We start from the raw sequence: 24,521 nt of genomic DNA, 5'->3' as shown, positions 1-24,521 counted from the left end.
CATCAAGTACAAAAGCAAGGAAGTTGGGCCATATGTTTATAAAGAACTAAGTAAAGATGACAGGACAGTTTTGAGTAGAACATCAGCAGTTTGAAGAATAGCTGAGTGGAATATGTTACTGTCATTGCAGTCATCAAGTCAGGAAAAAGTAGTAATCTCATTATTGTTTACATTTCAAACCAAACTCCAATTTGTTTACAACAGACCCAACAACAAAGCATGGCAATTCCCACTCAGCTACCCTGGTCTGTATTAGGCTACCACTGTTCAGCTATCGTGAAAACCACTAAAGTTATAAAGTGTTCTCTTAACAATGGCAATCAAAGCTGTGGTAACATTAAACGAGTAAAACGTGTTGAACGGAACCTTGAACAAGTTCAACAGAACTTTGAACGTGTCACTTAATCTAGTCCTACTCTCAGCTGGTGTGGTGGCTTTAGTTTCTTCATTGAGCGGTAGCAGTGGGCTCTCACAGAGATCTCATTTGTAGCCCTGTTTTTACCTGATACTTTCATAAAAGTACAAACACACGAAGTGAGAGGTATATACACATGATTAAACTTTATTTAAAGCATGATTAACCTGAAGCAGGACGGAGTCATTACTTAAAACACCAAAGCAAGGCTTCTAGCTCAGGCTAGCTAGCGTTAGCATATTACCTTCAAAGTTGCAAAGAAAAGAAGAAACGTAAAATTTGAAGCCTTTATCCAGTTTGCTACGTGGTGTCGTACTGGATGTCCGGACGACCCTCCGTATATCATTAACAGATACTTTAGGCAACTCCAGCAAACACCTTGTAAACTTCATCTCTGCCATCATAACGGTCTACTGTCACTGTCTAATGTTTTCTTCCGGTAACCGGTAATGCCCAAGCATCCTTACGCCAATGCGGAAGTGATGCGTGCATAGAGCCTATTGGCGTTCAAACAGGCAGAAATCCATCCGGAATGACGTAGCACTGTTATAAAGTCGCTCTCGCTACACTGCAAGTTAATAGGAATACGACATTTAGATCACGAAAACGTCTATCATACATGTCTGATTTCAATGCTAGCCTATGTCATAACTCGGGAGGCTGTCTTCTCTCGAATGAGCCATTGATCATATTTGTTGTGCTATTCCTACCTCAAGAAATGTGTAATTTAATGGAGGGTCTAGCACATTTTTCCTATTTGTCTGCCTCTAAGTCCAGGGTGCATTCCATTGTGCCGTTGCCAGAGATATACAACCCATATTTATGTTTATTTATTTTTACTTTTTTACTTTAACTATGTGCACATCGTTACAACACTGTATATTGACATAATATGACATTTTAAATGTCTTTATTCTTTTGGAACTTTTGTGAGTGTAATGTTACTGTTCATTTTTTATTTTTTATTTCACTTTTGTTTATTATCTATTTCACTTGCTTTGGCAATGTAAACATATGTTTCCCATGCCAATAAAGCCCCTTGAATTTAATGTAATTGATATCATAGAAAGGAGATCTGTCACCCTCCTCCTCGTTCGGGCAGGCTTCGGCGGTCGTCGTCACCGGAGTACTAGCTGCCACCGATCGATGTTTCTGTGTCTCAATAGTTCTGTCTGTATTGTTCACACCTGTTACCCATTAGGCTTATTAGTTTCCCTATATTACCTCTGTTTTCCCTCCTGAGCGTGTGCGTGATTGTTCTTGTTACGTCGTCTGTTGAGCTGTTGTTTTTACTCTTCCCTGCGTGGAGGGTTTGCTATATTTACTTGGAGTCGAGTAAAGCCATTAATTCTCAGTTCTGTGTCCTGCGCCTGATTCCGTTTCCCCACTGCACCCAGACGCTGACAGAATCACGCACCCGTTATGGAGTCAGCAGGCACGCCCGATCCCAGCGCTTCGGTGGAGGAACGCTTATCCACCAGCACGCGACCATACTGCAGCGACTAGGCTCGGCTCTGGATCAAGTGATCCACACCATGGATCGATGGGAGAGAGTTGGGTTTTCTACACCTCCTCTTTCGCCGAATTCTCTTCAATCAGGATCCTCAACCCCTGGGTCCAGTGGTCTTCGACTCTCGCTCCCGAGGGAATACGATGGGACAGCTGCCGGGTGTAAGGGTTTCCTGCTCCATGTAGAACTTTACCTGGCCACCATCCACCCGGCTCCCTCGGGATACGAGAGCGTGTCCGCCCTCATCTCCTGTCTGTCGGGCAGAGCCCTGGAATGGGCCAACGCGGAGTGGGGTGGAATAGACGCTGAGTCCGTTCGCTATGAGGATTTTACCCGCCGTTTCCGGGCAGTTATCGATCATCCGCCTGAGGGGAGAGCGGCGGGGGAGCGTCTGTTTCACCTCAGTCAGGGAAGGAGGAGCGCACAGGAATACGCCCTGGATTTCAGAACACTGGCAGCCAGCGCGGGATGGAACGAGAGGGCCCTGATTGATCACTACCGATGCAGTCTACGGGAGGACGTTCGTCGGGAGCTGGCCTGCAGGGACACTAATCTTAACCTGGACCAGCTGGTAGATTTATCGATCCGGCTGGATAACCTGTTGGCTACCCGCGGACGTCCAGATCAGGGTCCGTCCAGTCCATCCCCCAGCACTTCCGAGTCCACACCTATGGAGCTTGGAAGTGCTGATGCGGAGAGGCCGAGCAAGGGGGTGGTCTCCTGCACAAACTGTGGCCGGAGAGGACACACTGCGGGCCGGTGCAGGAGAAGACCCTCATGGAATCGAGGCAGCAGGCAGGGTTCTGGGGCATCATCTCAGGTGAGTAGGCACCCAACTCACCCAGAGCTCCCTGTTGCTCACATGATGATTAATGTTATTTTCCCTGAGTTTTCCCCACATTCCCAGCATAGGGCGCTCGTAGATTCCGGCGCAGCTGGGAATTTTATGGACAGATTGGTTGCGCATAGATTAGGGATTCCTATATTGCCGTTAGATGTGCCCTTCCCCATACGTGCCCTAGATAGTCGCCCATTAGGGTCAGGTATGGTTAGGGAGGTCACAGCTCCACTTCGGATGGAGACACAGGGGGGTCATGAAGAGAGAATTAGTCTCTTCCTCATTGATACCCCTGCGTTTCCCGTGGTGCTGGGCCTTCCCTGGCTAGCCACCCATGACCCCAGTATTTCGTGGCAACAGAGGGCTCTTAAGGGATGGTCACCTCAGTGCTCGGGAAGGTGAGTAGGTGTTTCCGTAGGGGCAACCACGGTGGAGAGTCCAAACCATGTCTCCCCAATGCACATTCCCTCAGAATATGCCGATTTGGCTCTCGCCTTCTGTAAAAGGAAGGCGACTCAATTACCACCCCATCGACGAGGGGATTGTGCGATAGATCACCGTGAGGGTACTGCACTTGCCAGGAGTCACGTGTATCCTCTGTCACAGGAGGAGACGGTGGCTATGGAGACATATGTCACCGAATCTCTGGGACAGGGATACATTCGGCCCTCCACTTCCCCTGCCTCCTGAAGTTTATTTTTTGTGAAGAAGAAGGATGGAGGTTTACGCCCGTGCATTGACTCTCGAGGTCTAAATCAGATAACCGTAAAATACAGCTATCCTCTTCCTCTCATTGCTAGTATGACGGAGTCATTGCACGGTGCACGCTTCTTCACAAAATTGGACCTCAGGAGCGCGTACAATCTGATCCGTATCCGGGAGGGGGACGAGTGGAAGACGGCATTTAGTACCACCTCTGGTCACTATGAGTACCTCGTCATGCCGTACGGGTTGATGAAAGCTCCCTCAGTATTTCAATCCTTTGTCGATGAGATTTTCAGGGACCTGCACGGACAGGGTGTAGTGGTGTATATAGATGATATTCTCATATACTCCGCTACACGTGACGAGCATGTGTCCCTGGTGCGCAAGGTGCTTGGTAGACTGTTGGAGCATGACCTGTACGTTAAGGCTGAGAAATGTCTGTTCTTCAGACAGTCCGTCTCCTTCTTAGGATACCGCTTGTCAGAGTCAGGGGTCGAGATGGAGTGTGACCGCATTTCAGCCGTGCGTAATTGGCCGACTCCTACCACGGTAAAGGAGGTGCAGCGATTTTTGGGTTTTGCCAACTACTACCGGAGATTTATCCGGGGCTTTGGCCAGGTAGCAGCTCCCATAACCTCTTTGCTAAAGGGTGGTTCGGTGTGCCTGCAGTGGTCAGCGGAGGCGAACAGGGCTTTTGGTCAGCTGAAGGCGCTGTTCACCACGGCTCCCGTGCTGGCTCATCCGGATCCGTCCTTGCAATTCATAGTCGAGGTGGACGCGTCCGAGGCGGGGATAGGAGCTGTACTGTCTCAGCGCTCGGGTACGCCTCCCAAACTCCGCCCCTGTGCTTTCTTCTCGAAGAAGCTCAGCCCGGCGGAGCAAAACTACGACGTGGGGGATCGGGAGCTGTTAGCTGTTGTGAAAGCTCTTAAGGTGTGGAGACATTGGCTTGAGGGGGCTAAACACCCTTTTCTCATTTTGACTGACCACCGCAATCTGGAGTACATTCGGGCAGCAAGGAGACTGAATCCTCGTCAGGCAAGGTGGGCCATGTTTTTCACGCGTTTTGTGTTCACCCTATCGTATAGACCAGGTTCCCAGAATGCTAAGGCAGACTCTCTGTCCCGGCTATATGACTCAGAGGATCGGACCAGGGAGCCTACTCCCATACTTCCGGCTTCTTGTCTGGTGGTGACGGTGGTATGGGAGGTTGACGCAGACATCGAGCGGGCGTTATGCACAGAGCCCACTCCCCCCCAGTGTCCAGTGGGTCGTGCGTACGTTCCGTCCGAGGTTCGCGATCGTTTGATTTATTGGGCTCACACGTCACCTGCTTCTGGCCATCCTGGCATTGGTCGGAAAGTGCGCTCTCTTAGTGGGAAGTACTGGTGGCCCACCTTAGCTCAGGACGTGAGGGTTTATGTTTCTTCCTGTTCGGTGTGCGCTTAGTGCAAGGCACCTAGACACCTGCCCAGAGGTAAATTACAACCTCTCCCCGTTCCACAGCGGCCGTGGTCACACCTATCGGTGGACTTTGTTACAGATCTTCCTCCGTCACAGGGTAACACCACGATCCTGGTCGTTGTGGATCGGTTTTCTAAGTCCTGTCGTCTCATTCCTTTGCCCGGTCTCCCTACTGCCCTACAGACCGCAGGGGCCCTGTTTACACACGTCTTCCGGCACTACGGGGTGCCTGAGGATATGGTGTCTGATCGGGGTCCCCAGTTCACATCGAGGGTCTGGAAGGCGTTTATGGACCATCTGGGGGTCTCGGTCAGCCTGACCTCAGGTTTTCACCCCGAGAGTAATGGGCAGGTGGAAAGAGTAAACCAGGATGTGGGTAGGTTTCTGAGGTCGTATTGCCAGGACCGGCAGGGGGATTGGTCAGTTTACATCCCCTGGGCAGAAATGGCTCAAAATTCCCTCCACCACTCCTCCACTGACCTGTCTCCCTTTCAGTGTGTACTAGGTTACCAGCCGGTCCTGGCACCGTGGCATCAGAGCCAGATCGAGGCTCCTGCGGTGGATGAATGGTTTCGGCGCTCGGAGGAGACATGGAACGCTGCCCATGTACGCCTGCAAAGGGCAATTAGGAGACAGAAGGCGAGTGCCGACCGCCACCGCAGTGAGGCTCCGGTTTATGCACCGGGGGACCGGGTCTGGCTCTCGACCCGAAACCTGCCCCTTCGCCTGCCCTGCCGGAAGCTGGGTCAGCGGTTTGTGGGGCCCTTTAAAGTCCTGAGGAGGTTGAACAAGGTTTGTTATAGGTTACAGCTCCCCCCTGATTACCGTATTAACCCCTCGTTCCATGTGTCTCTCCTCAGGCCGGTGGTATTGGACATTGGACATTGAGGGGGCACCGGCGTACTCGGTCCGTTCCATCATGGATTCGAGGCGTCGGGTTGGAGGCCTGCAGTATCTCGTGGAGTGGGAGGGGTATGGTCCGGAGGAACGGAGCTGGGTTCCCAGGAGGGACATCCTCGATCCCTCCTTGTTAAGGGAGTTCCATCGTCGTCATCCGACTCGCCCTGCTCCGCGTCCTCCTGGCCGTCCCCGAGGCCGGTGTCGACGGGGGGGGGGGGGGGGGGGGGGGGGTACTGTCACGGATACGGCCGAGGCTGCCCCTCCTCCTCGTTCGGGCAGGCTTCGGCGGTCGTCGTCACCGGAGTACTAGCTGCCACCGATCTATGTTTCTGTGTCTCACTAGTTCTGTCTGTATTGTTCACACCTGTTACCCATTAGGCTTATTAGTTTCACTATATTACCTCTGTTTTCCCTCCTGAGTGTGTGCGTGATTCTTCTTGTTACGTCGTCTGTTGAGCTGTGGTTTTTACTTTTCCCTGCGTGGAGGGTTTGCTATATTTACTTGGAGTCGAGTAAAGCCATTAATTCTCAGTTCTGTGTCCTGCGCCTGATTCCGTTTCCCCACTGCACCCAGACGCTGACAAGATCGGAATCAAATGAATGAAGGAACGTGTAACGCCCCACCCAGCAGACTGTCGGCCAATCGCGTTCACGTTGTCATGCTGCGTCACGCAATCCCTTCTCAAAGTCAGTGTTTATGTCGAGAAACGTGCCTATTTTCTCGAAAGTACGTCACGATTCCAAAGCTATACGATATTACATAGAGCAAGGTAATTATCTCACGTCTTGGAAAATATTTGTAATGTTGTACTTGTTGTTGACAAAATTCGTGCTAATATTGGGTTTTGGAGCTAGCGCCCAATTGACTCCTATTCACTCCTCGCAAGAGCGCTCCTTGTCCCAGAATCGCCCAGAATGCTCTGCGCGGACCATTGACGTAGCATGGGCAACGTTTCCCATTGTCTCAAGTATATGTGCTGTTTCGAATGTAAGACTCCTCTCTCTCGATCTGCAGGTTGAACATGGCGATTTTACAGCTAACTAGCTACTTTACATGCTGATATTGTCTTTGGTATTAGAGTGTAGCTACGTTTGCTAGTTAGCTACTTAGTTAGCCAGCCAGCCCCATAGAGAGAGCATTGCATTGTGTATTTTGTAGTCAACGAACTGCAACGATTTACACATGGTTTTCCATGTTGCTACCAACCTTATTATAACACCAAAATGCTACATTTGTTCAAAAAAATGTTGTTCGCACATATTAGTTTTATTTAACTCTGTAAATTAAAGGAATTAGTGCAGATGCTAGGATTTCAAAACGATTTGGAGCGCAGTTGAAAAGTTCACGCACTGGATTAATTTCTAAAAATATAACCTCTACTTTTCGATGCGTGAGACATGAGGTGTGGTGTGTCAGCGTGAAAAGAGGGTCAAATTCGTGTGTCTCATTGCCAATTTGTGAGAATTGGCAGCTCTGACATTTGATAACCTAATTATGCATTTATGTAGTATCATTATTGCTTGTTATTATTGGCTATTTCTCTCTCCCTATAGAGAATCATACATACATACATACTACGTCACCCACCTGTTGGCCAATCCTAACCAAAGCCAAACAAGACCAGGATCACAGGCTAATGTCAATGGTCAATCATATCATATAACTCAACTGTACTGTGATTAAATTCATCTGAACAATCTCCCATGCCATGTACCATCATCTGAATATCAAGACATTAGCATAATGGATGACTGGTGGATCGCATTTATCCCTGGGCTGAAGTTTTTTTTACACGTTTTGTATGAGTGCTACTGCTAACATTAGCAGTCATTGCCTGTATTTTCTTCCCATGAGTGTGTAATATAATGCCACATTGCTGTTGATTTTGAAGAATGATAAATACCTTACAGATATTTGAACTGTCTTTATCAATATAAAAATGTTTGACTTAAAAAAAAAATGTTTTGTCATTTGATAACTTGCTAATAAAAGATAAAACATTTACAGCTTCAATCATGTCTTGAAAAGTAATTTTGTACTCATTATCCTGGACAAATGTATTAATTTGTATTTTCACAATTATTTTGTATCTTGTCCTTTGAGCATAATACTGTACATTTGACCTTTTGGAATTATCATTGATGAGTTTATAAACACACCATATACTGTAAGAGCAGGGAATATACAATAAGAGGAGACTCCCATTTGCAGTATTTTGGAAACTCCAGAATGGATCTAATTCTGCACTAAACAGGATTTCAAATACCATCATAGTGTTTATGAGCTTTAGATAGGAAACCACACCAAAAGAGAAGGGATCTAATTCTGCTACACAGGACTAATAGTGTTTTCAAGCATTTCTGGATTAGGGCTCCCAGTCTCTGGCAAGGTGTTGCACAACACTTATGTGGTGTTACAACACACCATGTCATGTTTCAGAACACCTCAGGATGAATGTTTCAGTACACCTTAAACCTGTCCCAATACCTACACAACCAAGTGTTTCAATACTCCAGCAAAGTTAAGGTTTTGTCTCCTTTAAGGTGGTGGCAGCTCAGTTGCCACTAGTTTGTGTTACAAAGCACTTTATTTTTTACAGTGTACATTAACTTCAGTGGATGTATTCTGCTTCATGTTTGAGTAAGCGATTTGCAACATTTGTGTGACCAGATAAAGACATGTCACTATCGGCCTGACTAATACAGCTGTGCTCTGTGGCCACAACAATAACCTGAAGTTCTGTGTTTTCTCAGGATGTTTTTTTTGCACAGCTCCATGCACTGCTACATGAAACCAGGCCCACCTCAGACATTCCTTTTTATGTTTGTGAAACCCAAAAGGGTTGCAGATGATTGTTGACATGTGCATGTCATACTATGGAAAGAACTGAAGGAGAGGGTACCTTGAACAGCTGTAAATAGGATCAAGAGTTTCCCTGACAATGTGACTGCAAAAAACACTACAGATACCACAGATTGACACGGGAGGGTGGGAATAATGATAGACAATAAACAGACACAACGCACAAAATACAATTCAAGTAGTTATTGGGGTGGTGTATTGATTTGGTATCACGAACAATCCCAATGCCATCCGCTGTGGGTGTATCAGTGCTGACCAGTTTTCTAGCTGCACCGGGAGATGTGCTGTGCTTTGGTGTGTAGCTTGAGCTGTGAACAGGTTGAATCCCCAGCCACAGTCCATATGGATGCTACAGTAGACTACACAGCAGCACAGATGCGTTGTATCAGATGATAAATGATAAATGCCTCCAGATGCCAATGCTTCCAGAATTCCAGAAGACTAATGTGCAGAGAAACATTTCTTAAAACATCTTGATATATGAGGTGGCTTCACCTCTTCTGAATGCACTGAGAAGCAAAGTTGCAATGCATCATAGATAACATATACTTACAGTGAGGGAAAAAAGTATTTGATCCCCTGCTGATTTTGTACGTTTGCCCACTGACAAAGACATGATCAGTCTATAATTTGAATGGTAGGTTTATTTGAACAGTGAGAGACAGAATAACAACAACAAAATCCAGAAATACGCATGTCAAAAATGTTAGAAATTGATTTGCATTTTAATGAGGGAAATAAGTATTTGACCCCTCTGCAAAACATGACTTAGTACTTGGTGGCAAAACCCTTGTTGGCAATCACAGAGGTCAGACGTTTCTTGTAGTTGGACACCAGGTTTGCACACATCTCAGGAGGGATTTTGTCCCACTCCTCTTTGCAGATCTTCTCCAAGTCATTAAGGTTTCGAGCCTGACGTTTGGCAACTCGAACCTTCAGCTCCCTCCACAGATTTTCTATGGGATTAAGGTCTGGAGACTGGCTAGGCCACTCCAGGACCTTAATGTGCTTCTTCTTGAGCCACTCCTTTGTTGCCTTGGCCGTGTGTTTTGGGTCATTGTCATGCTGGAATACCCATCCATGACCCATTTTCAATGCCCTGGCTGAGGGAAGGAGGTTCTCACCCAAGATTTGACGGTACATGGCCCCGTCCATCGTCCCTTTGATGCGGTGAAGTTGTCCTGTCCCCTTAGCAGAAAAACACCCCCAAAGCATAATGTTTCCACCTCCATGTTTGACGGTGGGGATGGTGTTCTTGGGGTCATAGGCAGCATTCCTCCTCCTCCAAACACGGCGAGTTGAGTTGATGCCAAAGAGCTCCATTTTGGTCTCATCTGACCACAACACTTTCACCCAGTTCTCCTCTGAATCATTCAGATGTTCATTGGCAAACTTCAGACGGGCCTGTATATGTGCTTTCTTGAGCAGGGGGACCTTGTGGGCACTGCAGGATTTCAGTCCTTCACGGCGTAGTGTGTTACCAATTGTTTTCTTGGTGACTATGGTCCCAGCTGCCTTGAGATCATTGACAAGATCCTCCCGTGTAGTTCTGGGCTGATTCCTCACCGTTCTCATGATCATTGCAACTGTTTCTTCCATTTGCGAATAATCGCACCAACTGTTGTCACCTTCTCACCAAGCTGCTTGGCGATGGTCTTGTAGCCCATTCCAGCCTTGTGTAGGTCTACAATCTTGTCCCTGACATCCTTGGAGAGCTCTTTGGTCTTGGCCATGGTGGAGAGTTTGGAATCTGATTGATTGATTGCTTCTGTGGACAGGTCTCTTTTATACAGGTAACAAGCTGAGATTAGGAGCACTCCCTTTAAGAGTGTGCTCCTAATCTCAGCTCGTTACCTGTATAAAAGACACCTGGGAGCCAGAAATCTTTCTGATTGAGAGGGGGTCAAATACTTATTTCCCTCATTAAAATGCAAATCAATTTATAAAATTTTTGACATGCGTTTTTCTGGATTTTGTTGTTGTTATTCTGTCTCTCACTGTTCAAATAAACCTACCATTAAAATTATAGACTCATGATTTCTTTGTCAGTGGGCAAATGTACAAAATCAGCAGGCGATTAAATACTTTTTTCCCTCACTGTATCTGATTACTTAATTCTGCGATAGGTGGCTTGGAGTTTTAGCATGTGGGTGGTGAAAGTGTGCTTTTGCAGGCTGCTAGAGCATTTCATTTCCTGTTCTACGTGTTTGTTTTTTAATGTGGTTTGATAATTTAGTATTAGGTTCAAGCTGCATTACTACAAAAGCGAAAAGCTGAAGACTTCCATTTAACATCCTATTTAACAGGAGATCTGTATGTCATGAACCAGCTAATAAAGTAATGCACTGTCAGCAGAATCAAGCCCAATGACTTGTGTCAGTAGTTAACACTGGAGAGAGTCCACACTCTTAGAAAAAAAGGTGCTATCTAGAACCTAAAAGTGTTCTTCGGCTGTCCCCATAGAAGAACCCTTTTGAAAAACCCTTTTGGTTCCAGGTAAAATGGGTTCCATGTTCCAAAACCCTTTCCACAGAGGGTTCTACATGAAACCCAAAATAGTATCTACAATACATAATGTATAATACCACCATACAACAATATTACAATGTATGTGTGTGTAGAGTGTGTGTGCTAGCGTGTGTGTGCGTGTGTCTGTACCTGTGCGTGTCTCTTCACAGGCCCGCTTTTCCATAATATGTTTTTTTATCTGTTTTTTAAATCTGATTCTACTGCTTGCATCAGTTACCTGATGTGGAATAGAGTTCCATGTAGTCATGGCTCTATGTATTACTGTGTGCCTCCCATAGTCTGTTCTGGACTTGGGGATTGTGAAGAGACCTCTGGTGGCATGTATTGTGGGGTATGCATGGGTGTCCGAGCTGTGTGCTAGTAGTCTAAACAGACAGCTCAGTGCATTCAGCTTGTCAACACTTATTACAAAAACAAGTAGTGATGAAGTCAATCTTTCCTCCACTTTGAGCCATGAGAGATTGACATGCATATCATTAATGTTAGCACCCTGTGTACATTTAAGGGCCGGCAGTGCTGCCCTGTTCTGAGCCAATTGTAATTTTCCCAAGTCCCTCTTTGTGGTACCTGACCACATGACTGAACAGTAGTCCAGGTGTGACAAAACTAGGGCCTGTAGGACCTGCCTTGTTGATAGTGTTGTTAAGAAGGCAGAGCAGCGCTTTATTATGGACAGACTTTTCCCCATCTTAGCTACTGTTGTATCAATATGTTTTGAACGTTTTTGAAATATTTAGGACTAACTTATTCCTTGCCACCCATTCTGAAACTAACTGCAGCTCTTCGTTAAGTGTTGCAGTCATTTCAGTTGCTGTAGTAGCTGACGTGTATAGTGTTGAGTCATCCGCATACATAGACACACTGGCTTTACTCAAAGCCAGTGGCATGTCGTTAGTAAATATTGAAAAGTAAGGGGCCTAGACAGCTGCCCTGGGGAATTCCTGATTCTACCTGGATTATGTTGGAGAGGCTTCCGTTAGACAGTTAACTCTTTATCCACAATATAGCAGGGGGTGTAAAGCCATAACACAAGTTTTTCCAGCAGCAGACTATGATCAATAATGTCAAAAGCTGCACTGAAGTTTAACAAAACAGCCACCACAATAAAACATTTTTTATCATCGATTTCTCTCAGCCAATCATCAGTCATTTGTGTAAGTGCTGTGCTTGTTGAATGTCCTTCCCTATAAGTATGATGAAAGTCTGTTGGTAATTTGTTTACTGTAAAATAGCATTGGTGGTCAAACACAATAGTTTCCAAAAGTTTACTAAGGGTTGGTAACAGACTGATTGTTGGGCTATTTGAGCCAGTAAAGGGGGCTTTACTATTCTTAGGTAGCGGAATTACTTTTGCTTCCCTCCAGACCTGAGGGCACACACTTTCTAGTAGGCTTAGATTGAAGATACTGCAAATACGAGTGGCAATATCGTCTGATATTATCCTTAATAATTTTCCATCCATGTTGTCAGACCCCGGTGGCTTGTCATTGTTGATATACAACAATAATTTTTTCACCTCTTCCACACTCATTTTACGGAATTCAAAATGACAATGCTTGTCTTTCATAATTTGGTCAGATATACACTACCGTTCAAAAGTTTGGGGTCACTTAGAAATTTCCTTGTTTTCGAAAGAAAAGCATTTTTTTTGTCCATTAAAATAACATCAAATTGATCAGAAATACAGTGTAGACATTATTAATGTTGTAAATGGCTATTGTAGCTGGAAACTGCTGTTTTTTAATGGAATATCTACATAGGCGTACAGAGGCCCATTATCAGCAACCATCAGTCCTGTGTTCCAATGGCACGTTGTGTTTGCTAATCCAAGTTTATCATTTTAAAAGGTTAATTGATCATTAGAAAACCCTTTTGCAATTATGTTAGCACAGCTGAAAACTGTTGTGCTGATTAAAGAAGCAATAAAACTGGCCTTCTTGAGACTAGTTGAGTATCTGGAGCATCAGCAATTGTGGGTTCGATTACAGGCTCAAAACGTCCAGAAACAAATAACTTTCTTCTGAAACTCGTCAGTCTATTCTTTTTATTCAGATTAGTCCCATGATTTCTCAATTTGCAGTACGTTTGCCAACCAGTTGTGCTGCCAGACTTATTTGCCATACCTTTTGCCTCATCCCTCTCAACCATAACATTTTTCAATTCCTCATCAATCCAAGGGGATTCAACAGTTTTATAGTAATTTTCTTAATGGGTGCATGCTTATTAGTAACTGGAATAAGGATTTTCATAAATGTGTCAAGTGCAGCGTCTGGTTGCTCCTCATTACACACCACAGACCAGCAAAAATTCTGCAGCATTAGTAAAGATGTGATCAATGCATGTTGATGATTTCATTCCTGTGCTGTTTGTAACTACTACTACTGTTTGTAACTACACTGGTAGGTTGACTGATAACCTGAACCAGGTTGCAGGCACTGGTTAAAATTTGAAGCTTTTTCTTGAGTGGGCAGCTTGATGCAAGCCAGTCACTATTGAAATCACCCAGAAAATATACCTCTCTGTTGATATCACATACATTATCAAGCATTTCACACATATTATCCAGATACTGACTGTTAGCACTTGGTGGTCTATAGCAGCTTCCCACAAGAATGGTCTTTAGGTGAGGCAGATGAACCTGTAGCCATATTTCATCAACAGTATTTACCATGAGATCCTCTCTAAGCTTTACATGAATGTGGTTCTTAATATACCCTGCAACACCGCCCCCATTGGCATTTCTGTATTTTCTGTAGATGTTATAACCATGTATTGCTATCACTGTATCATCAAATGTATTATCTATATGAGTTTCAGAGATAGTCAGAATATGAATGTCATCTGTTACTAGCAAGTTATTGACTTCATGAACCTTGTTTCTTAGGCTACATTTGTTAACGTGGGATTTTTTATTTTCTGGGATGCTTGATTGTTTTCATTGCTTTACTGGGAAGCTTAGCAGAAGTAGACATGCTCATGCTATTTATGTTAGTGCAGGGTGAGCTGCACACAGTGGACTTCCTATTAGGGCACACTGCCTCAGTGCTAACAGTATACAGTGGCTTGCGAAAGTATTCACCCCCCTTGGCATTTTTCCTATTTTGTTGCCTTACAACCTGGAATTAAAATGGATTTTTTGGGGGTTTGTATCATTTGATTTACACAACATGCCTACCACTTTGAAGATGCTAATTTTTTTTATTGTGAAACAAACAAGAAATAAGACAAAAAAACAGAAAACTTGAGCGTGCATAACATGAATTTCCCTGAATTTAGCGCCATCCATCATTCCTTCAATTCTGACCAGTTTCCCATTCCCTGCCGATGAAAATCCCTGCCATGCTTCACTGTGGGGATGGTGTTCTCGGGGTGATGAGAGGTGTTGGGTTTGCGCCAGACATAGCGTTTTCCTTGATGGCCAAAAAGCTCAATTTTCGTCTCATCTGACCAGAGTACCTTCTTCCATATGTTTGGGGAGTCTCCCACATGGCTTTTGGCGAACACCAAACGGCAGGGACTGGGAAACTGGTCAGAATTGAAGGAATGATGGATAGCGCTAAATACAGGGAAATTCTTGAGGGAAACCTGTTTCAGTCTTCCAGAGATTTGAGACTGGGACGGAGGTTCACCTTCCAGCAGGACAATGACCCTAAGCATACTGCTAAAGCAATAATATAATAAATAATATGCCATTTAGCAGACGCTTTTATCCAAAGCAACTTACAGTCATGTGCGCATACATTTTTACGTATGGGTGGTCCCGGGGATCGAACCCACTACCCTGGCATTACAAGCGCCATGCTCTACCAATTGAGCTACAGAGGACCACAAAGCAACACTTGAGTGGTTTAAGGGGAAACATTTACAGTTGAAGTCGGATGTTTACATACATTTAGGTTGGAGTCATTCAAACTCGTTTTTCAACCACTCCACACATTTCTTGTTAACAAACTATAGTCTACTTTGTGCACGACACAAGTAATTTTTCCAACAATTGTTTACAGACAGGTTATTTCACTTATAATTCACTGTATCACAATTCCAATGGGTCAGAAGTTTACATACACTAAGTTGACTGTGCCTTTAAACAGCTTGGAAAATTCCAGAAAATGATGTCATGGCTTTAGAAGCTTCTGATAGGCTAATTGACATCATTTGAGTCAATTGGAGGTGTACCTGTGGATGTTTTTCAAGGCCTACCTTTAAACTCAGTGCCTCTTTGCTTGACATCATGGGAAAATCAAAAGAAATCAGCCAAGACCTCAGAAAAAAGATTGTAGACTTCCACAAGTCTGGTTCATCCTTGGGAGCAATTTCCAAACGCCTGAAGGTACCACGTTCATCTGCACAAACAATAGTACGCAAGTATAAACACCATGAGACCACGCAGCTGTCATACCGCTCAGGAAGGAGACGCGTTCTGTCTCCTAGAGATGAACGTACTTTGGTGCGAAAAGTGCAAATCAATCCCAGAACAACAGCAAAGGACCTTGTGAAGATGCTGGAGGAAACAGGTACAAAAGTATCTATATCCACAGTAAAACGAGTCCTATATCGACATAACCTGAAAGGCCGCTCAGCAAGGAAGAAGTCACTGCTCCAAAACCGCCATAAAAAAGCCAGACTACGGTTTGCAACTGCACATGGGGACAAAGATCGTACTTTTTGGAGAAATGTCCTCTGGTCTGATGAAACAAAAATAGAACTGTTTGGCCATAATGACCATCGTTATGTTTGGAGGAAAAAGGGGGTGCTTGCAGGTCGAAGAACACCATCCCAACCGTGAAGCACGGGGGTGGCAGCATCATGCAGGAGGGACTGGTGCACTTCACAAAATAGATGGCATCATGAGGATGGAAAATGATGTGGATATATTGAAGCAACATCTCAAGACATCAGTCAGGAAGTTAAAGCTTGGTCGCAAATGGGTCTTCCAAATGGACAATGACCCCAAGCATACTTCCAAAGTTGTGGCAAAATGGCTTAAGGACAACATAGTCAATGTATTTGAGTGGCCATCACAAAGCCCTGACCTCAATCCTATAGAACATTTTTGGGCAGAACGCAAAAAGCGTGTGCGAGCAAGGAGGCCTACAAACCTGACTCAGTTACACCAGCTCTGTCAGGAGCAATGGGCCATAATTCACCCAACTTATTGTGGGAAGCTTGTGGAAGGCTACCCAAAACGTTTGACCCAAGTTAAACAATTTAAAGGCAATGCTACCAAATACTAACTGTGTGTATGTAAACTTCTGACCCACTGGGAATGTGATGAAAGAAATAAAAGCTGAAATAAATAATTCTCTCTACTATTATTCTGACATTTCACATTCTTAAAATAAAGTGGAATTTTTACTAGGATTAAATGTCAGGAATTGTGAAAAACTGAGTTTAAATGTATTTGGCCAAGGTGTATGTAAACTTCCGACTTCAACTGTAAATGTCTTGGAATGGCCTAGTCAAAGCCCAGACCTCAATCCAATTGGGAATATGTGGTATGACTTAAAGATTGCTGTACACCAGCGGAACCCATGCAACTTGAAGGAGCTGGAGCAGTTTTGCCTTGAAGAATGGGCAAACTTTCCAGTGGCTTGATGTGCCAAGCTTATAGAGACATACCCCAAGAGACTTGCAGCTGTAATTGCTGCTAAAGGTGGCTCTACAAAGTATTGACTTTGGGGGGGTGAATAGTTATGCACACTCGTTTTCTTTTCTTTTGGTCTTATTTCTTGATTGTCTCACAATAAAAAATATTTTGTATCTTCAAAGTGGTAGGCATGTTGTGTAAATCAAATGATACAACCCCCCCCCAAAATCCATTTTAATTCCAGGTTGTAAGGCAACAAAATAGGAAAAATGCCAAGGGGGGTGAATACTTTCGCAAACCACTGTATACAGTGCATTCGTATTCAGACCCCTTGACATTTTCCACATTTTGTTACAGCCTTATTCTAAAATGTTTCCTCATCAATCTACACACAATACTCCATAATGACAAAGCAAAAACAGGTTTTTAGAAATTTTAGCAAATGTATATATAAAAAATAAATAACCTGAAATACCTTATTTACATAAGTATTCAGACCCTTTGCTATGAGACTCGAAATTGAGCACATGTGCATCATGTTTCCATTGATCATCCTTGACATGTTTCTACAACTTGATTGGAGTCCACTTGTGGTAAATTCAATTGATTGGACATGATTTGGAAAGGCACACACCTGTCTATATAAGGTCCCACAGTTGACAGTGCATGTCAGAGCAAAAACCAAGCTATAAGGTCGAAGGAATTGTTCATAGAGCTCCGAGACAGGATTGTGTCCAAGGTAGATATCTGGGGAAGGGTACCAAAACATTTCTGCAGCATTGAAGGGCCCCAAGAACACAGTGGCCTCCATCATTCTTAAACGGAAGAAGTTTAGAACCACCAAGACTCTTCCTAGAGCTGGCCGCCAGGCCAAACTGAGCAATCGGGGGAGAAGGGCCTTTGTCATGGAGGTGATGGTCACTCTGACAGTGCTCCAGAGTTCCTCTGTGGAGATGGAAGAACCTTCCAGAAGGACAACCATTTCTGCAGCACCATGAGAAACAAGAATCTCTGGTCTGATGAAACCAAGATTGAACTCTTTGGCCTAAATGCCAAGCATCACGTCTGTAGGAAACCTGGCACTACTCATCACCTGGCCAATACCATCCCTACGGTGAAGTATGGTGGTGGCAGCATCATGCGTGGGCAAATTAAAAGTAATCCAAGAAGTAATCATCTAGTTTTCCAATAGTATCTGTAATCTGATTACAATTTTCTTTCTTTCTGGTAATGTAACTGATTAGTTACATTTTTTTTGGTAATCAGATTACTGTACATGTAACTGATTACTCGCCAACCCTGCTTCTGTAGTATTTCCCTTGGTGAAACATTACCTGTATTCCAATAATGTGTTAATAAGTGTAATAATATTTAATAATCCTATTCAAATATGCAGGACGCAACTTTGGTTTTAGAGGTAGGGGGACACTTCGGATAAACACTCCAAACAGCCTACCCGAGCGCTCGGAGACGTCTGCATGGTCCTAAAGTACACCGTTGCCTCGTTTTGTATAACATTCCAATGATAAAACTGGGGGGGGGGGCAAAAATGCAATTTCAGAATGTGGGGGGGGGGGGGGGGGGGTGGGGTCATGTCTTCACGATGCTTGTACTCCATAGACCCAGTATCAGTATATCATAACCTCTTATAGTCCCCAAAACAATGAAGTCAAGACAATGTTGGTTTTTCTTCAAATATTACTCATCCACATCTATCTAGATCAACGTCCTGACAGGGCCCTCAGAACTGTCTCAGTCTCATTTTCCCTTCACTGAAATCTTTGCGATAGAGGAAGCAACATAATCTGCCTTAACAGGGACGATTTGATGGTTGACTCACGTCACATCTCAGTATTTCCTTGATGAGACATGGTTCTGTCAAAAGCACTGCTCATGCACAGGAACTCATTCATTTCAGTCCGAGACTGAGAGTGGAGTGGAGCGGAGGGCAGAGCAGAGCAGCTAACCAGGTAAGTTCTAGCTTACATTTCTGGTTGTAATAACATGGCTTGATGATAGTTTATTTCAGATTTCAATCAACACAGCATAATATAACAAATATTGCAACTTTCATCACTTTTATACATTTTGTTTATTTGATTTGAGCATACTTTTTCTTGCATTGAAAGAAAAAACTTGTATGCATGGTGTTTATAAAACGCTGTCTTTGAAATGCATGGGTTTTAATTAAACTTGTGCCTTTCTTTAGTTGATTGATCAGCGTGTGTCGTCAGTGTGATTCAGCTTGTGTCTCGGCCGGCGAGACTGAATACCACCGTTAGTGGGACGATGAGGGAACTAGGAGTAAACTCCAGTGGGCTTGATGTTAACGGCAACTGTGAGATCCATGACGGCTTCCTGTCTCCTGCCTTACCCATTCTCAACTTAATGTGGTCCTCTGTAGCTCAGCTGGTAGAGCACGGCGCTTGTAACGCTAAGGTAGTGGGTTCGATCCCCGGGACCACCCATACACAAAAAAAAAATGTATGCACGCATGACTGTAAGTCGCTTTGGATAAAAGCGTCTGCTAAATGGCATATTATTATTATTATATTATTTAATAATCTTCTTCTTCGGCCTGGTCAGCAACACCTTGACCATATTTGTGTTCTTCCTGAGGAAGCACTCCGACTCGTCCATGGCTGTGTACATGAGACACCTGGCCATAGCTGACTTCCTGTTGGTGCTGTGTCTGCCCCTGCGGGTCTACTACCACAACAGCCAGAGCCCCTTCTACCTCTGCAAGGTGCTGGGCATCTTCTTCTACGTCAACATGTACGCCAGCATCCTGTTCCTCAGCCTGATCAGTCTGGACCGCTACCTGAAAATCATTAAGCCTGTGTGGGTCCTGAGATTCCACTGGGTGCGGTGGAGCCACCGGGCGTCCTTCTTGGTGTGTGAAGGTCTGATTCTGGGCATGTCTCTGTTCTTCCTCAGGAAGACAGGATCTGCTGACAGGATCTGCTTCCACTTCCACCACAAAGGTCTCCTGGGGGGCGTGGCCAACCTCACTGTGGTGGCCTTCTTCTGTGCCACCTTCCTCCTCTTCCTCTGCTTCTATGCCAGGATAACCACCAAGCTGAGGACCATGTCCCTAGGCAACCGGGACCCCAAGGCCCAGCGGAGGAAGAGCAGGGTGGTCTGGAAGACTTTTGTGGTGCCGGTGATCTTCACGCTGTGCTTCCTGCCATACCACCTGGTGCGAGTGACCTATGTGCTGGCCAAAATGGATCTGATACAGGCCCTGGACAGTAAGAAGATTCTCCACATCCTCAACGAGCTCACTCTGCTCCTATCTGCACTCAACAGCTGTCTGGACCCCATCATCTACTACTTCCTGTCTTGCACCTATAGGAGGACCATCCTGTGTGCCCTGCAGGGGCAGCTCAAGACCATGTACGCTGTTAACTGCAGACGCATCAGTATTAACCAACCTATTACAGAGATATAGAGCTATCTAAGGCAGGGAGTTTTTAACATTTTGCACAATGGGGTTAGATTAAACAAGGTTGGATTAGTAGCTGAGAAATGATGTATAATAATGTACAATACGTGTTAATACTGTTGATAATATTGACTCTATAAAATAAAGTATAGAAGGGTATTCTTGAATGTACATTATGAAAGATGAATATATATATATATATATATACTCTTGTTATCAAGTTCTTACTAGACTTTGTAGATATAATTGTTGGTCCAGTAAGAATGGTGTTTGTATGAGTATTTGTACAGTCTGCGTTATTTTAGTATATTACTCACACTTATGGTGACCTTGTCACGGTTAAAAGGGCATTATAAACCGGGTGGTTCGAGCCCTGAATGCTGATTGGCTGAAAGCCGTGGTATACCACGGGTATGCCTCAATTGTATTTTTTTCCTTAACCTCTGTTGTCTGAAAATGTATTCATTCTATGAAGTACTGACAAAGGCTGTTATGGCCATGTTGTGTCAGTCTTGTACACTTTTTTAAATAGTTTTTTCTGCCATGGGATCAATAAATGTATATTTCCACACAATAGAGAGCCTTGAAGTTTATTTATGGAGATATTTGCCTTTTACAGTTGCATAAATTCACTAAAGGTACTGATTAATTAAGTTCACCAAAGTTACTTTCATTTGTTGTTCATGAGGGATTATCTCCTCAGATAACACTTTGAGCCTTTAATTATTATGGAATCATTATTTTCTTGCTTTCAAAACATTTCTATTAAATTGATATTAAATGATAACAGAGTACTGATCAATTTAAGTAAGTATGTGAGTAGTCTGTATAGTAGGGGTAGTATATTATCTACATTTTAAGTAGTCTAATCCAATCACTGTCAGGATTCACTCAGTTATTCACTGATTTATCAAGTAAATTATGTGTTGAATTATTTAGTTTTATCACCTACTGCATAAAAACAGGCTTGGCTTAGACTGAAAGCATAGATTGATCACAGAGACTCATCAGTTAAAACGGAGGAGCAGAGGAAGAGTGATATACCTGTTGTTCAAAGCCAGACACTCACTTTGATGATATCACTGTCTCTGGTGGATGATCTGCAGCCTTTCATTAAAGAGAACAAAGCCATTTCCAGTCTTTATCTTGGATAAATACTGTTTGGTGCATATTTAGGCTATTTGCATTGGGATGAGTTTACCTTGCAGTACAATACCTGAAGTAATAATGTCCGTAGGTTAAATAAAGGTGAAAAAAAAGAAGAAATGTCCGTAGCTGACAAACATATTTTCTGTCATTTGTATAATAACCTGTAAATTATCCTTTGTCTTACATTTCAAACCCATTCTTATCAGGGGTGTGCACAGACCTTTCAGGGGGCAGGTGCTGAAAATAAAAATAATTTTATAATTCTGTAGCAATGTATTTTTATTTTTAAGAAAATGACTTTTTTTCTACAACAACACACTCATTACAAATTGTAAGCCTCCTAAAGACATGATTGACATAGGGAAAAGAGGGTGGGCTTTGAGCTTGTCATTGTTGATAATTGATGTTAATCTGCTAGTTAGCATCTTCAATGTTCTTAAATTCTTAAATAATAACTTCATAATGTAATATTAATAATCTTCTAACTCATGATACATGGCTGGCTGGCAAGTGGCTTGTGTTGATATTTTAGTATTATGGTGGTTAGCTAGAGTAGACTACCTGTGTTGCTGCTGCCCTGACACACAGTGCTTCTCCCGACTGAAGAATGCATGGAGTTGAGTCAGAGGGTCGTTGATGCAGACGCTCCTCTATCTTTCTGCCTCTCTCTGCTACGCGTATTAGCCAACCAGACCGAATATTGATGATGCTATAAATCTAGTGTTATGAAGTGTTAATAAAATATTATGCTGCTGTGGCAGTACTGTTGATATTTAAACTAGTTAGCTAGCTACACACACTCAACTGCTGACCGCATCTCAATCATACACGTTTGGATACCGGGCATGCGCAATCTCCGTACAAGGCAGACTGGCAAACAGGCGCAACCCGGGCGCGCGCGCGAGGTCTTGTACAACAGGCGCAACCAACAGACGTCGGTGGGGGTGGAGGGTGGCGGGGCAGTGGCTTCAGAACAACGACAAAAACTGTATACAAAAAACATACAGTGCCTTCAGAAAGTATTCATACCCCTTGACTTTTTCACCCATCAGACTATTCTCAACTTAAACTTGCATTTACTAATATGTAAAATTATACTGTTGTTACAGCCTGAATTCAAAATGTATTACATGTATTATTTTTCTCACCCATCTACACACAATACCGCATAATGACAAAATGAAAACATGTTTTTAGACATTTCTGCACATTTATTGAAAATGAAATATGGAAATATCTCATTTACATAAGTATTCACACCCCTGAGTCACTGCTTTGTAGAAGCACCTTTTGCAGCGATTACAGCTGTGAGTCTTTCTAAGAGCTTTCCTCACCTGGATTGTGCAACATTTGTCCATTATTATTTTCAAAATTCTTCAAGCTCTGTCAAATTGGTTGTTGATCATTGCTAGACAACCATTTCCAGATCTTGCCATAGATTTTCAAGTAGATTTAAGTCAAAACTACCTCAGCCACTCAGGAACATTCACTGTCTTCTTGGTAAGCAACTCCAGTGTAGATTTGGCCTTGTGTTTTAGGTTATTGTCCTGCTGAAAGTCCCCTGTAGCTCAGTTGATAGAGCATGGCGCTTGCAACGCCAGGGTTGTGGGTTCGTTTCCCACGGGGGGCCAGTATGAAAATGTATGCACTAACTGTAACTCGCTCTGGATAAGAGCGTCTGCTAAATGACTTAAATGAAAGGTGAACTAGCGTCTGGTGGAAAGCAGACTGAAGCAGGTTTTCCTCTAGGGTTTTGCCTGTGCTTAGCTCCATTACTTATATTTTTTATCCTGAAAAACTCCCCAGTCCTTAATGATTACAAGCATACCCATAACACAGGGGCGTAACTTTGGTTTTAGAAGTGGGGGGGAAATAACTGTTATGGCAGGGGTGCAGCCATAGTGGTGGCTGCACCCCTGCCATAACATGATGCAGCCACCACTATGCTTGAAAATATGGAGAGTGGTACTCAGTAATGTGTTGTATTGGATTTGCCCCAAACATAACACTTTGTATTCAGGACATAAAGTTAATTTCTTTGCCAAATATTTGCAGTATTACTTCAGTGCCTTGTTGCAAACAGGATGCATGTTTTGGAATATTTTTATTCTGTACAGGCTTCCTTCTTTTCACTCTGTCAATTAGGTTAGCATTGTAGAGTAACTACAATGTTGTTGATCCATCCTCAGTTTTCTCCTATCACAGCCATTAAACTCTGTAACTGTTTTAAAGTCACCATTGGCCTCACAGTGAAATGCCTGAGTGCTTTCCTTCCTCTCCAGCAACTGAGTTAGGAAGGAGACCTGTATCTTTGTTGTGACTGGGTGTATTGATACACCATCCAAAGTGTAATTAATAACTTACACCATGCTCAAAGGAATATTCAATGTCAGCGTTTTTATTTTTACCCATCTATCCAATAGGTGCACTTCTTTGTGAGGCATTGAAAAACCTCCCTTGTCACACCCTGATCTGTTTCACCTGTCTTGTGCTTGTCACCAGGTGTCGGACATTTCCCCCATTATCCCCTGTGCATTTATACCTGTCTTTTCTGTTTGTCTGTTGCCAGTTCGTCTTGTCTCGTCAAGCCTACCAGCGTGTTTTTTCCCATACTCCTGTTCTCTCTAGTGTGTGGGGTACAGAGATAAGGTAGTCATTCAAAAATAATGTTTAACTCTATTATTGCACACAGAGTGAGTCCATGCAACTTATTATGGGGGTGGCAGGTAGCTTAGTGGTTAAGAGCGTTGTGCCAGTAACCGAAAGGTCGCTGGTTCTAATCCCCGAGCTGACTAGGTGAAAAATCTGTCGATGTGCCCTTGAGCAAGGCACTTAACCCTAATTGCTCCTGTAAGTCGCTCTGGATAAGAGCGTCTGCTAAATTACTAAAATGTAAATGTAGATTATGTGACTTGTTAAGCATATTTTTACTCCTGAACTTATTTAGGCTTGCCATAACAAAGGGGTTGAATACTTATTGATTCAAGACATTTCAACGTTTCGTTTTGTATTAATTTGTAAAGATTTCCTAAAACATCATTGCAATTTGACATTATGGGGTATTGTGTGTAGGCCAGTGACAAAAAAAATCTCAATTTCATCCATTTAAAATTCAG

The 24,521-nt window shown here is 43.6% G+C and overlaps 1 protein-coding gene across 1 annotated transcript; it reads left to right on the top strand.

Annotated features, from left to right (window-relative positions):
* Nucleotides 1–19,100: 19,100 nt before the first annotated feature.
* On the top strand, nt 19,101–20,262 carry LOC311142429 (putative G-protein coupled receptor 34; the record flags this gene model as incomplete). Its single annotated transcript, XM_084178074.1, has 2 exons — nt 19,101–19,201; nt 19,374–20,262. The coding sequence occupies 2 exons, from the start codon at nt 19,101–19,103 to the stop codon at nt 20,260–20,262; spliced, it is 990 nt and encodes a 329-aa protein (XP_084034200.1).
* Between the last annotated feature and the right edge of the window lie 4,259 nt (nt 20,263–24,521).

Source organism: Coregonus lavaretus, assembly GCF_964263955.1.
Source record: "Coregonus lavaretus genome assembly, chromosome: 15".
In the NCBI taxonomy this organism is placed as follows: domain Eukaryota; kingdom Metazoa; phylum Chordata; class Actinopteri; order Salmoniformes; family Salmonidae; genus Coregonus; species Coregonus lavaretus.
Note: the sequence above shows the minus strand (reverse complement) of the source record. Positions and strands in the feature narration are given on the sequence as shown.